At 40.7% G+C, this 15,534-nt stretch overlaps 1 protein-coding gene across 5 annotated transcripts in view; it reads right to left on the reverse strand.

Annotated features, from left to right (window-relative positions):
* The window catches only part of UTRN (utrophin), a 497,025-nt gene that overhangs the window by 189,376 nt on the left and 292,115 nt on the right, over positions 1–15,534 (reverse strand). For all 5 annotated transcript variants that reach the window (XM_075267488.1, XM_075267486.1, XM_075267487.1 and 2 more), the window contains one exon: positions 321–493. In XM_075267488.1, the coding sequence (XP_075123589.1) occupies positions 321–493 (173 nt within the window). The remainder of the gene's footprint in view (positions 1–320; positions 494–15,534) is intronic.

Consider the following 15,534-nt stretch of genomic DNA (forward strand, 5'->3'; position numbering starts at 1 on the left):
TAAAGCTATTGAAAACGCCTATCTGTAGATCCTTAACTGCAATAGATAAAGGAGACGTCTATTTTCAAGTCAAATATAAACTGGGTAAAGGTTCTGCTTGCTCTGGATTTTACAGAATTGCTCATTCAAGTATATGTGATTTTATATTTTAGGCGGGGGCCCGACGTGGCGTAAACACCGTGGTTTGACCACTTTTGCTTTTATGACAGCTTTCTACACTCTTGGCATTCTCTCAGTCAGCTTCATGAGGTAGCCACTTGGAATGGTTTTCAATCAATTTTAAAGAAATTCTTAAAGAAATATATTTAGATTTTTTTTACCTGATATTAGATGATTTGTCCTTTAGATCTTTCCAGCGTTGATTCATATCATCAAGTTTATGCTGAAGCAATGCGGCTTCCTCTGACGTTCCCAAAGCTTTTACCATCTTCTGCCTGTTTCCATCAATGCTTTTAAAAATGTCATTATGGGCATCAATTTCTGCTTGAATATCCTAAAACACAAAACAGGAAGGACTTACTTGACCTATAGAGTAATAAATTAAATAAGAAATTGAAAAAAATAGTAATATTATATATTGTACTTTGGGAAACATGAGTGAGTAAGCTATACTAGAGGATCACATCTACTTACTAAGTTGACCTAATTATTATATTATTATAATAATATTATTATTATTATTATTATTATTATTATTATTATTATTATTATTATTATTATTACTACTATTATTATTATTTGCAATTTAATAAGAACAAACAAACAATTTCATTGGCAGATATAACCCTCAGTCCTCAATGATCTGATCTGGGAAATGAAACACTATGGATCACCCCGCTTCTACTACAGCACTACAAGTGTGATGAGTTACAATGTATTCTGCAATAGACTTAAAAATTGTGAGAGATGTCAAACAACCAATGGCTTTGGGTGTTATGGGCCACTTGCATGCGGCTCCTGGACTGTTGCCAACTGCTGATATTATTATGCACTAGTTGCACCGGAGCTCTAATAGTGTTACTAAAATTTGGTATCAGAACCAAAACTATGCCAGTGGCAGTTAAAGGGTTTTATAAGTTTAATAACCGATGACTTATCTTTAGGATAGGTCATCAGTTGAAGAATGGAAAGGGTCCGACATCTGCCATTTAGGTTAGTGCTGTGGCCTCTTCATTACTTATCAAGCACACCATACATTTGTATAGCAGTTGTTCATGGTATCACAGCTTGGCTCATTGACTTGAATTGGATTGAGCTGCGAACAGGTCTTGTGACCAACGAACAAGATGTCACATGGCCTGTGAAACTGAAATGGCTTCACACAGCTTATCTCCAGGGGGTAGCCATGTGTTAAACCCCCCACCAATCTTCAGTTGATGACCTATCCTAACGATAGGTCAGTAAAAACTCATTTTCTACAAAGGCATTAATACCCAATGTGGTTGAGCGCCATATTTTGTATCTGTAAGTAGCTTATTACCTATAACGTGCTGGGGACCTCTGCTCTAGAGCATTGTAAGAAGACAGCTTCAAAGCAATAACTTTTTAGCAATCGCGTACATTCCTTCTCGTTACGAAAAGTACCCGTATACCTTAGAAGAACAACAATCATACATGCCAATGAAACCTATGACTGGACAAATAATTGTGCTTATTACTATATGACAGAGATTTCCATATCAGATGTGCTTTCTTTCCTTTGAAGTTAAGCTTGAATTACTCTTCCACCTTAATGTCTACCACCTTTACTAAATACCCATCCCATCAATCTACCACTCTCTAAACAGGCTTTCAAGCAGTCACATTTCAACTTCAAAGCATAGCTCTCATAGCTTTCCATTTCAGCCCTTTATAATGTAAAATACGTTGCAGGAATTCAGTATCTAAGTAGACATAATTGGTGATGTCATATGGAAAGGTTTCCCACCTTCACCGCCGACAGAAAGTCGCAGAAGTATTACAAAGTTTAGAAAGTATGCCATAAAGGAAACATAATGAAATCGCTGTTTCCTGGAACACGTTCACCTTTTATTCTTCAACGATTAATTTCTTTTTCTGAATCTGAGTATTTCCTTTTGTGGAGAATCACGATTTTCAGTGGAAAGGAGAATATTGTTTTTAGTAGAAAGCAGGACTCGGGCTGTTACTGTAAGTGTAAGATATTCTGCTTATTAAAGAGGACCTGTTACCTTTCCTGATATATGGTTTAGCAAAAATTTGTGACAATTCTGCACCATCTTATTTTATAAATGTACATTAGGCAGTACCTCTATTATTCCTTCAAGAAATCTGTGAACAGAATGGCAACTTGTTGTTACCAATTGGGACTTTGTCCCCATACACTATAATACTGTCCAACCAGTGCTGACAGTGTCACACTGTGTAGGAAAATATCCCTTTAAGAAGGGGAATGATAACGCCCTGTTGTCAATTTATTCATAAATTTATAGAACAGTATAATGTAGATTTTTTAAAATTTTTTATATAGATTGTGAGTCCCACATAGGGCTCAGAATCTACATTTTTCCCTATCAGTATGTCTTTGCAGTATGGGAGGAAATCCACACAAACATGGTGAGAACATACAAACTCCTTGCAGATGTGGTACTTGGCAGGATTTGAACCCAAGACTCCAGCGCTGCTCCAACTAGATGTAAACTTAGCCTGAGAAACTATGGTCTGGAATTGTAGCTGAGTTGACAGGTCTTCTTTAAAGGGGTTTTCTGGGAGTCCTGGCACCCAATTCAAGAGCTGACTTGTTGGCCTTCCACATTGGAACCAGCTACACAGTACTGGGTAGAGGCACAGTGCCCTATACTGTGTAGTGGCCATCCATGGTTACTGCAAATATATAATGCTATAACATGGAATGGTCACTACACAGTGGACTGCGCTGTGATTCAGGAACACTGTGTAGTTGGTAGTGGGAATGCAATTCACAACCATCCACAACAATGGCACTAAGCTGTGATACAGGGAAGAGCACATGGACTGTTTAGGGACAAACACAAGCCCTTTTTCCCACTCCCGGGCCATCTCTAACACTTGTGATTCTGGATACATAGTCCAACAAAATCATTCAGCATTTTAATAGAAAAGAAGAAAAGGGTAAATGCAATACAAGCAGACCTCTTGGCTCTGAGGAGCATGTAAAGGAATGGTAAGGAGGGAATTGATAAGTATATACACCAAGCAGGAAGAAATGACTTGTATATATGACTGTACACCTAGCCATAGCTGTACACTGTCTGTATACATTATAACAAAGGTCAATAATAATCACTTAACCAGTAGTATGTAACATAGAATCGTAGAATCCAGAATAGACCTAGCGATGAACAAACATGGCAGTGACATCATGGATATGGATTGGCTTCATCCAAAGCAATTACTTTTTATAGAAAATGAACCGGCCTTAAGTCTTTAATTCACGCTATATATCTTACAAGTCCTCGTATACTATCTCAGAAGGATCCCTACATACTAGAGATAAACATCAAGAGCAGGGTGTGATAAAGCCTCATACCAAACTCATGACACAGCGAGGAAAATGTCAGAATTTTTTGCTTTACTATGAGTTAGAAAAACAGATCCCCATAATGTCCTCATTACTTGTGCAGACAGTAATCCACACAATCCAGCATCAAAGTCTTAGGCGCATCTAATTCTCACAATGACATAATAGGCAATAATTTATCCTGCAAACACAAAAATAGGATCAAGATATTATAAATAACACTACATGTTTCTCCTGCCGGGCCTAATCTGCTCGGTACTGGCACGTATATGAAATTCTTCTACAGAATAGGATATGTTGGGGCAACTTTCATCAGAAGTCTTCATTTTCCCAGCACCGGCAGAAGGTGAACCTCATTTACAAGGAGACGCACCCCTTCTCTTATCAGATGTACTGAATCTAAGGCCGTGAATTTATGCTGGCTGCGCCAAAGTGGCATAAATGATCAATCTGTTGGGGGACAGTGACCCTGCCCTCACCACATCTCCTACCAGCAAAGGCTGAGAAAAGTCTGAAGAACTTGATTTGATCAAAAGTTTTCAACTTTTAAGTTCTTAGTAACTAGAGATGAGTGAACAGTAGAATATTCGAGATTCGATATTTGTTTTGAGTAGAGCCTCAATATTCGACTACTCGATCGAATATAGAATCCCATTATAGTCTATGGGAAAAAATGCTTGTTTCAGGGGAAACCACTATTCGACTAAAGGAGAGTTACCAAGTCCATGAGTAGCAGGAGGAGAGTGTTTAGTAGGAGCGCTGTGCAGTTAAAGAGCACGGACCCCTTTATACTCTATGGGGTCCGTGCGCTTTAACTGCACAGCGCTTGCAGTTGCGCTGATAAAAAGTCAGCTCCCTCGTAACAGCAAGCTGCCAGCTTTCTCAACTAGCAAAGACGAGCCTGCTGCAGAACCAGCGTTGATTTGCTGCAGGTTCGTCCTTGCTAGTCAGGAGAGCTGGCAGCTTGCTGTTACGAGGGAGCTGACTTTTTCTCATAGGAATGAATTGACCAGCGTTGATTGGCCAGTGTACAGCATTCGGCCAATCAACGCTGGTTCTGCCGGCGGCTCGTCTGTGAGGAGGCGGAGTCTAAGATCGGACCACAGCAGTCTCCATTGTGGTACGATTTTAGACTCCGCCTCCTCACAGACGAGCCTCCGACAGGACCAGCGTTGATTGGCTGAATACTGTACACTGGCCAATCAACGCTGGTCAATTCATTCTTATGAGAAGACAACAAAAGGTAGGAGAAGAATAGCCTTCCTTAAGGCTATTCTGATGTGTTAATGAGAAAAAAAAGCGTTTGATAGGATATGATATGATCCGTATGATAGGATCCCTATAAATACATTAACTAACTAACTAGCAGCTGCCTTGTCCTCCTCCCTCCCCTCTCCTTAGACTTCCATGTGAGAAGTGAGGATGTGGGATATGAGTCTAAGTATAAGGAAACGGGAAGAGAACCGCTTAATAAATGGAGAAGGAAACATATTTCTTAAATAAGCTATATTACAAAGTTTCTTATATTCACCTATACTAATATGAAAAGTTATTTTAGAATTGGAGATCTGCTTTAACAACACCAAGGCTTGAAGGGGTTCCAGTTTAATAATTTATGATATGCCAATCAGACCCAATGGGAAAAGTGGTGCTTGTTATTCACTGAATTGTAACCTTATACACTCTTTTCAGCAAAAAATGACAGTATATAGGTGACTCTTATGTGGTGACCAATACAACTACAACCATGCGTTAAAAGGCTCACTATGAGAATAGCAGTATATACCTAAGCACAAGCTCGCCATTCCTATACACTACGACCTTCTATACTATCTACAGACCACTACAGAGATATAACATCACAGTGACCCATATGCGAATATATTCAGTATTACATATACACAGTGTTATAATAATCAGAGGTCCTTGGGTTTCATGTGCAGTACAGTAAACCCAGGAAATTACTCTACAGACAATAATCCAACCTATAAATGAATAGACTGTCCATCCGGTGACCTTAGCCTTAAACATCATGACTTTGTTAAATAGACTTTTACTGTCCCATTTATGGAAATTTGCACACAGGGTTTCTAAATGAGGTTTTAATTGTCCTTTATTGCTGTAAAATGTTTTTCTGCCAGAGCGGAATAACAAAAAAACCACTTTCATATTACTCTGCCAGCACAAAGGGGGTCAGCTAATGGGCATTTAGGATAAATGGAAAGCAGCGCCTATCTATGTATACACAGATTCTTAGTCTAAGATGCCTCAAATGAGATAATGTTCATGAGTCAACTATTTACTGCTGTGTAATTTAAGATTTAGCATAAGAGCTTGGAAGATATTGCATATTTGGCATTGGGTACAGAAAATAAAGTTAAAAAAAAAAAAAACGTGGCAGATTAACTAATCCTGTTTTAGATTTAGAAATCTGCAAACTAGAAAAAGTGCAAACCTAAGCTAGACAGTCAGTGCATGAGATCTATCACAGTGGCCGACTGAAAGATAAATATAGTGCATTTTAAAGGGGTTTTCTAGGCTTATATAAATGGATGGGATAGGTATTCTTAGGAAAGGCCATCAATTATAAGGGACCTTTCACCACCTCCAACTCTTTGCATTCAGTAAGTGCTGCTCTACTGATTCCGGAACAGTTAGCAATCAAGGATAGGCCGACAACTAATACCTATAGAATATACTGAAAGGTAATTTGCGAATTTTTCACTTGTGCTCCCTTTTTATGGGTGGTATTGGTTGGTTTCCCTCAGTGAGCTTAAAGGGAGTCTATCAGCAAGAAAATCAATATTGAACTAATGACAGTACCTTGTAGGGCAGCTACTAGACTTGACAAAGGTGCCTTTCTTATTCTGCATTGCAGCTCCATTTTGATGAAAATCAGTCTTTTATTTGTATGCAAATTAGCTGAAAAGGGCTTTAGGGGCTTCACGCTGTGCTCCGCCCCTAAATGCCACCAAGCTCCTCCCCAACACTTTGTCACTCCATGTCTACAGTTAGGGGAAGTTATGTTTCTGATTGGGACAGTTGTAAAATTTCTGGTTTGGACAACCCCTTAAGTTGCCCGTTGTATGGACACACTTTAGGCATGTCCATCTATTGTCACACAGTTTGTGCAACTGAAGAGTATACTTGCTTGGTTCACAGAAAGGAATATAATGGGTGGTTGGCTGGTTACTCCTTCAATGTGATACAGTCCTGGTATACCAGCCATTTAATGCGAACACTATTCCAATCTACCCATGAACCATAAGCACAATCCATATGATAGATGCTAAAATGTCTAAGAAACAATTGTGAAAAAACTAAAATTGTACCACCTTAAGATTAATACCCTTTTTATGTATTTATAAGAGCAACATATCCCACAGTGCTATACACAGACTGTATTAACATTAGACTCCACTTCCATATATACTAGACTAAGGTTGAGTTCACACGGGGTTTTCTGGTCAGGATTTTGAGGCCGTATCCGTCTCAAAATCCTGACCAAAAAGACTGCTCCCATTGATTTCAGAATGAGCATGAACAAACCGGTCCTGGAAAAAAGAACGGACATGCTCATTCTTCAGGCGGAGTCGCCTAGCGAGTTCTCCTGAAGACACTCCCTCTTCCCGACTAGGCCCATTCAATTGGGCCTAATCCAGAGCGGAGTTCAGTGCACCGGCATCCAGTCGGAGCTACCCGTATTTTGGACTGGAACCTGACCTGTTCCGGACCAAAAAACCCTGTGTGAACTCAGCCTAAGACTAAGGATGGTGGCCTACTAGTACAGTGCTATGTGTTTATGGAGTGTGTCCATAGAACCCAAGGGAGAACGTACAAACTTGCCACCTTATAGATATCGCTCTATATCCTGATAGACAACAATGGTTTCCTTCATGTAACCTAAATATACGTATCCTGATATTTTTATTATTTCTGCAATACCAAACTACCAAGTTTCATCAAGTTTATCACCCAGGAGTCACAGCTTCATGTGTCACCGGAAAAAACGCTCATAAAACTCAGTGACACAACTCACTTTCAACCATCATTACCCTGGAAATCATTATGTTTTATCTTCATCTGTTGAACTGCTTATATAATGACTGCCGCTCTCTACCAATTAAATACTTGTAATTGCTCTACACCAAAAATTAGACAGTCGCGTACATGCCGAATGTTCCATGTCACACATTATGCTCAGCCAAGAACACATCCTAAAGTAATTGTTATCTCTAAAAATATTAATTAAAACCAAACTTACACGTAGAATGTGAAGTGTCATTGGCAGAACTATTACCTAGCATATTTCAGATGTCATTTAATATTCATTTCCTTGGTGTGAAGTCAATCCTGATAAAGCTGTCATTGTATTAAAGTTTATTGCCTGTACACACAAGATTTATCTGCAGTTTTTTTTTTTTTTTTTTTAAGAAATAAGTTTTACACGGCCTACAATGAAAAATAAAGCTAAACTCCTGGGTACATTTGTTCATACATAGTAGGTTAATGTCAGCGGAACCCAAAGATTTTGGAGAGACCGCTCAACCATTTAATGCGCACTGAGCCCTCCCAACTTTCTCTCAATGACAGATGTTGGGGTACAGAAGAATCGGGAAGATTTCAAAATGTCTGATCCTTTTGTTTTTAGGAAGAAAAGCCGTCACAAAAAAGTGACCATCTCATTCTCCCCAATGAGAATACAGCATTCTTGAATGTGCATGACCCGCCTAAATCCTCAAGCCTGCTAGCAATGACCTATAAGTAGCCTAGTGTAAAGAACCGCCATGCTATATAAAAACAAGGTCCAACCATTTTTTACTGTTCCAACGCATGAAAATGAAGACAGTCTGGATATAGCATTAAGTAAAGGGAGTCTGTCAGCAGTAAATTGGTTATGAATAGAGATGAGCGAACACTGTTCGGATCAGCCAATCCGAACAGCACGCTCCCATAGAAATGAATGGAAGCACCTGGCACGCAGACTTTGCCGGCGGCCGGCCGCTTAACCCCCCCCCGCATCCATTCATTTCTATGGGAGCGTGCTGTGAGCTTGCTGTTCGGACAGTGTTCGCTCATCTCTAGTTATGAACCTATTCCCAGCACTCTGTATAGTGATTCTACAGTTTCCAAATATGCCTGTTATTCAGCTTTGCAGCCCCCTTTTCATGTAAATCACAGTATTATCAAAATGCAAATAAAGGGTTAAGTGCTTTTGCTGGGAATTTAGAGCTGAGTCCAAGGCCCAGGTGAGCTAAGGCCCAGCCCCCCAAAACACTTCCCTTTATTTAGGTATCAATAAAATGGGGCTACAAAGATAAACAACAGAGGCATATTTGGAAACTGTAGAGTCACTTTGACAAGGTTCTGTGATTACGTTTACAACCAATTTACTGCTGATAGACTCCCTTTATGGTATATTTTTGAGTTCACAGCTCCAATGTTGATCTTCATATCACCAAAGTAACATATTCCAACAAAGACTTTGTAGTCTGAACCTGTAGTCATTTTGCCATCCATGCTATCTATCTACAACAACCTATTTTAACTTCCCCTATTAGCACATATGGAGATCATATTGAGAGGTTAATGGCGAGATACTCCAGGCGAAATCTACGACCAGACACAGTTTTCACCAATATACGATTTTTGGCAGCGTTTCAGAAGTTGGGCCTGCAGCAATAAACTGCTTACAGGGCTGGCTTTAATAGTAAAAGGGACAGCGTTCAATGCACTACTGGATAAGAAAGCAGATGAAAGTCATTACAATCATTTTAATATGTCTTAGTTTATGTTCCTTTATTGGCGAGCACGCCAAAATGTATTAGAACAAATCTTCTCATCAATGGCCGGATTTACAAATAGTATACAGATCAACATCTCAGATATTATCGGGGCTGTTATTACATGAATATAGGTTGTTTTATGTGCTTATGACAGTGATTGGAGTACTATAGCATACCCCATGCCAACACAGAGAGGGGGTCTTTCTACATTGGAAAAACCCAACAGCCTAGCAGCACATTGAGACAGCCATCATAGTCAATGCATATTAGTTATTGTAATAACTTTCAAAACGTCTATTTATATGACTGGACAATCCTATAAAGGGTAGACATACACTTTTAGGGTGCATTCACATGGGGTAACGTGCCGCGTGACCTGGCACGTATACACCGTGTGAGATTTGGAGCGCTGTATACGCTCCCATTGATTTCAATGGGAGCCTGGATCGTATACGCCGCGTTATTTTGCGGCCGCAAAATCACGGCCGCAAAATAGCGTGGCGTATACGAGACTAACTCCCATTGAAATCAATGGGAGCGTATACAGCGCTCAAAAATCTCACACGGCGTATACATGCCAGGTCACGCGGCACTTTACTCCGTGTGAATGCACCCTTATAGTGAATAAGTGTTCATTAATAATTATTAATGTGCTTATGGATGAGACCTTAAAACCCAAATACTTCCCCATAAACAGTTCTGACCTAGCTTCATTTTACCAAATTTCAGCAAACGCCTTCTACAGTACTTTGTGTTGAGTTTGTAACAAACCACTCCTGTACGTATTGTCGTATGTAGATAGGAATTGATCAATAGAATAAAGACGGCTCAGGGCATCACAACTTGACACGTAACCTTCTCATTGCACATCAATTATGAGAAGATCTCCAATGTCCAAGCCATTAGTCCATCATTCTTATAATATAGGATTGTTCAAGTGACTCATTTCCAAAGAGACTTTCCTTTTCAAGGGTGAGCATCTGGGTTCCTCATTATAGTCACAGTAAGAGTACTTGAGATGCTCCTTGCAGTGCACATAAGCGTGTCCAAAAACAAAAGTGAATGAACAGATGTTTTTTAGGACATAAAAGAGAATTGTGCCAGTATTGCCTGAAGCAACCCACCCTGGCAATCTTCTTCTGTGTGTGTGTTCGAAGACTTGAAGCTACAGTAGGAATCAAAGGAAGAAAGTTCCATTCATCATGCTATGGCTGGCAGAACATCGAGCCCACCATCGTGTTCAAACGTATTCATTGAAGTTGTTAGACTTTTCCTTTTACAGCGGGTGGTATGTCTAATTCCTTTACCACCAAAGTGCGATCTTTAAGACACCACCTGCAACTTTGACAATTTCACTTTATCGTAACGTTTTCCTACTGACAGATATACCTTAAAAAAGATGAAAGCTTAGAATACAGCTTTCATAAACGTGTTGCTATAGAATATCTACATCTTTGCCTATGGCCATGCACTGTATAGATCCTAAGTTATCAACCTGTGATACACACACACACATATATATATATATATATATATATATATATATCTCAGGAGGTATTCGCCATGTCATTTAGATGGTACCTCTGCTATCCGGTGGGAAGTACTTTTAAGATCACGACGTTGAGGATATGGAGATGTCACTTGTTTGACTTTGGGGAACCAAGTTTAGAAACTGTGAACAAAGGTCAATGTTGAACAACACAAAGGTCTATATTGCGTTACAAAGTACTGTAGGAATTCTAAAATTACTGCCAGACCCAATGACGACACAAACACGGTCTACAGAAAATGTGGGCAGGGCATGATTTTTTTAAGCACGTACCCATTACACTTACTTGTCCTTTCATACATCAACTTCTAGGCATATAAGAGTCCAAAGTGGCCACTAAAAACCGCAGACAGACAAATCTGAGTTAAATGCTCATAAGTTTTCTCACAAATGGGTTACGCTTTATCACATAACTAGCTAAAATGACTAGAAATAAAAACGTCACCTGTATGTACAAATGAAGCAGAAATACTATGTTACTAAAGACCGCGACTATGGAGGAGAATTCTGAGCAGTACTGTAATAACCTACACATAAAACAAGCCAACAGGCGTCTTAAATTACCTTTGTCTGCTGTCAACATACAGACAAAAGGCTGAGGCACCAAGCAGGGGAGCATTGCAGAAACATGAACTTGGGTTTAAGGCTAAAAGGAACAATTAATAAGTGAGTACAAGTATGAATGAGAACAAGGGCACACGTCATAGAAAGCAGAGAGCAACACACCACTCAAAACTACAACGTACAGAGGTACAAGACTCGTACAATACCTTCAACAGCTAATAATCCAAGCCATTGAGAGCAATAAACCTCAACAAACAGGGCGTGAAGAATTATCCAAACACTTTATCATAAGCCTGATATCTACATTCACCTACAGAGGTGGCACATTATATCTTAATATGACAACAGTCAAGATAAAGTTTGCTGGAACCGTTCATTTAATGCGTTAAACTCTACTACATCTGTAGCTAGTGAATATAACTACTATGCACACGTCTATTCATGTATTCCTGTCTGTATGTATTATATGCCATTCGCAAAATTAGAAACACAAGTTCAATAGAAAATTAAAACTAACCAATTGCATTATATATGGAATATAAAAAATATGTTCTCTCAATTCTTAAAGCAATTCTGCAGGAATGAAATGAATATCTATAAATATTCAGTGTCATTTGTGTGTATATACATATATATATATATATATATATATATATATATATATACGTATATACACACTATATATATATATATATATATATATATATATATATATATATATATATATATACATTTCAATTCTATAAATAAGCAATGTGGAACTAAAAAGGAAGGATAATTTGTGATTTCTCTCAATGTACAATCTGCGATACCTTCTCGAATTTCATTAGAAGCTCCTGCAAGCTGAAGTTTATACCAATCATTGTCAGATACATCCCGTGTGGACTACATCTTTCTCCTTCATCCAGTCTCCAAAGTCTTCAGTAACCTTTTAATTCACAATATCACATCCATGCAAATGTTGGGTTTCCATTATACTCTCGAGTCTTCACGTAATGATGTCCTCTCCCTCCACTCCACCAAAAACATCCTAGGGTTGAAGGTCTTTGTGCAGGTAAGCCCAGCCATGTCTGCTTTGTTAACCGGCCTCCATAATAGTACTCCAAGCCCCGGCCTACAACTTTCTCAGTTTTGCTCACCTCGATAATGACCTGCAGGCCTCCAGACCGCTGTCTCCAGGGCTTCAAGTTCAGAGTTTGGTCTCAATTACATAGGCAAAAAAAATCCTAAATTGTTCTTCAGGGTGTGGAGGCTTCCAGAAGGATGGAGAAGAACGAAATGATGCATCCCAAAGGTTGCAAAGTTCATGTGAAGTAGATGAAGTTGACAAAGTGGCTTTAAAACTGTAGAAGCATGCAGGACGTCGGCGAACTACGTAGGAATATCGTGCAGGACCAATGTTGCCATAGTAATGAGAAAGCAAATTGTAGCATCTTATCTCATCTGCGAGGATGCTGAGCTCTAAGAAGACTGCAGCTCCTTCTTCCACATGTTACAACTTGATCTGCAAAGCTGTTCTAGATTAAGATCCCATTCCCATCCCGACTGTATGAAATCTAACTATACTATTGAGGGGAGTTGTTTATTTTCCTTTTTTTCATTCAACATTCTCCTTTTTCAACTACCCCCATAGCAAGTCTACGACTTTGAAACACTCCCACTTCCTGAGGCCTCACTCTCTGCTTAACTTCTGTGCCTCAGGAGAAAACCGTAGTAGAAAGCTAAAATTGCATGCCCATACTCCCCTCCCTCCTGTCTCCCCTTAAAATACAAACAGCACAGGGGCATGGAAGGAAAGGCTCCACTTTCAAGCTGTGTTTAACCCCTGTGCAGTCCCAGATGTCAGCTCCACTCCAGTCTACTGCGGCAAGGGAAGAGATTAACTCTGTAATTGGCAGGTGGGTCAGCAATGTAGAAAATGTCAGGCAGTGCAATGGAAATGCACACAAGGCACTGCCGTATAACATGGATAGGCTAGGGCGGAACTAAAGCACAATTGTAGGTGGTTTAACATAAAAGTCACTGGTACAAAAACGCTACGCTCATAGGATCACTGCCTATATTCCTGACTAGGTAGGTTGGAGAGGTGACATAGAAAGTCTAAAGTTAGGAAATGAATGTGTCAAGTATCCCAGTCTGACTACGGGTCTACCGACACAAACTTACAGCATCATCAATCTTTATGATGTTAGATGTTAGCAGACCTGTGGCCAAGGTTGGCACGCCGCAAGTTTGCATCAGAAGACCCACAGCTTGGTCAGGACAATTGGTTCTAACTTGTAGATTCTTTTTTTTTTTTACTAATATTTTTTTACTGTACTTGACTCTCTGGGGAAAAGGTGTTGCCTTACCATTCAATAAAACAAATGTTGTATATGAGATATTAAAGTAAAGCTAAAACTGAAGCCATTTTGTAGCAGTTTCTTTAGTTTCTTTGCAAAAATACTTTTGCATGTTAAAGTTCAAATATGGAAGACATATCCTCTTTTTGGGTCACACTGTTGGATCGAACCAGTCCCAAGGGCCACTATTTAACTTACAGCAGTATTACCACCTGAACCATATACATATTGGCTGGTTTCACTTCTAGGACTTCCATTTTTAGTTAGTCTAGGGAAGTGATGGCGAACCTATGGCACGCGTGCGGTCGCCCTGATCGCTCACTAACAGGGAATCCGATGCTGAAAGCTGTCAGTGTAGCTCAGTGTAGGCCGAGCGTACAGAGCGACCTACACTGACTACAGAGTGTGACCTCTGAACCAGCGTGGGCGTGATGACGTAAGTCATCAGCGCGCACAGTGAACAGAACAGAGGACACCCGGCAGCTCTTCAGGTAAGTATATTGTGTATGTGTGTACTGTCTGGGGAGGGGGCTACTGTGGACCTTTCATGTTGTGTGGGAGGGGGGCTACTGTGGATCTTTCATGTAATGTGGGAGGGGGCTACTGTGGATCTTTCATGTTATGTGGGAGGGGTCTTCTGTGGATCTTTCATTTTGTGTGGGAGGGGGCTACTGTGGTCCTTTCATGCTGTGTGGGAGGGGGCTACTGTGGACCATTTTATGCTGTGTGGGAGGGGTCTACTGTGGATCTTTCATATTGTGTGGGAGGGGGCTACTGTGGTCCTTTCATGCTGTGTGGGAGGGGGCTACTGTGGACCATTTTATGCTGTGTGGGAGGGGTCTACTGTGGATCTTTCATTTTGTGTGGGAGGGGGCTACTGTGGTCCTTTCATGCTGTGTGGGAGGGGGCTACTGTGGACCATTTTATGCTGTGTGGGAGGGGTCTACTGTGGATCTTTCATGCTGTGTGGGAGGGGGCTACTGTGTAGTATGCAGGTATAATCCTGTGTGGGGGTCACTGCAGGGCAGATTGTACAGTGTGTGTGGGGGCCACTGCGAGGCAGATTGTACTGTGTGTGGGGGGCCACTGTGGGGCAGACTGTACCGTGTTTGGGGGGCCACTGTGGGACAGATTGTACTGTGTGTGGGGGGCCACTGTGGGGCAGATTGTACTGTGTGTGGGGGCCACTGCGGGGCAGATTGTACTGTGTGTGGGGGGCCACTGTGGGGCAGACTGTACCGTGTGGGGGGGGGGGGCCACTGTGGGGCAGATTGTACTGTGTGTGGGGGCCACTGCGGGGCAGAGTGTACTGTGTGTGGGGGCCACTGCGGGGCAGAGTGTACAGTGGGGGGGGGGCACTGTGGGGCAGATTGTACTGTGTGGGGTCCCTTCACTATTTATATCACACAGTATCTGTTTTATAGCAGATGTGACATTAGTACAGGCTGTAATAACATTGCTCGGTCACTATAAAACAGATCCTGCGTGATGTAAGTAGGGAACATTAATTGTTTAAAAGTACCAAATGCAGAGACCTTCACCTTTCAGTACAAGCTCTGTAAAGCCCCATTCACATGACAGTAATTTGTGGGTCTGCAATTGTGGATCCTCAGAGTTTTAAGGTTAAATTGCCGTGTTGGCACTCTGCGATAATTTATTGGGTTTTGGGTTGCAGTTTGGGCTCTCGGTCTCAAAAAGGTTCACAATCACTGGTCTAGGGGGTACTAGAGCCTGTTTCACAGGAGTCAAGAGACAGTATGTAAGGGAATTGCTAGA

The sequence above is a fragment of the Leptodactylus fuscus genome, chromosome 3 (assembly GCF_031893055.1).
Source record: "Leptodactylus fuscus isolate aLepFus1 chromosome 3, aLepFus1.hap2, whole genome shotgun sequence".
Lineage (NCBI taxonomy): Eukaryota > Metazoa > Chordata > Amphibia > Anura > Leptodactylidae > Leptodactylus > Leptodactylus fuscus.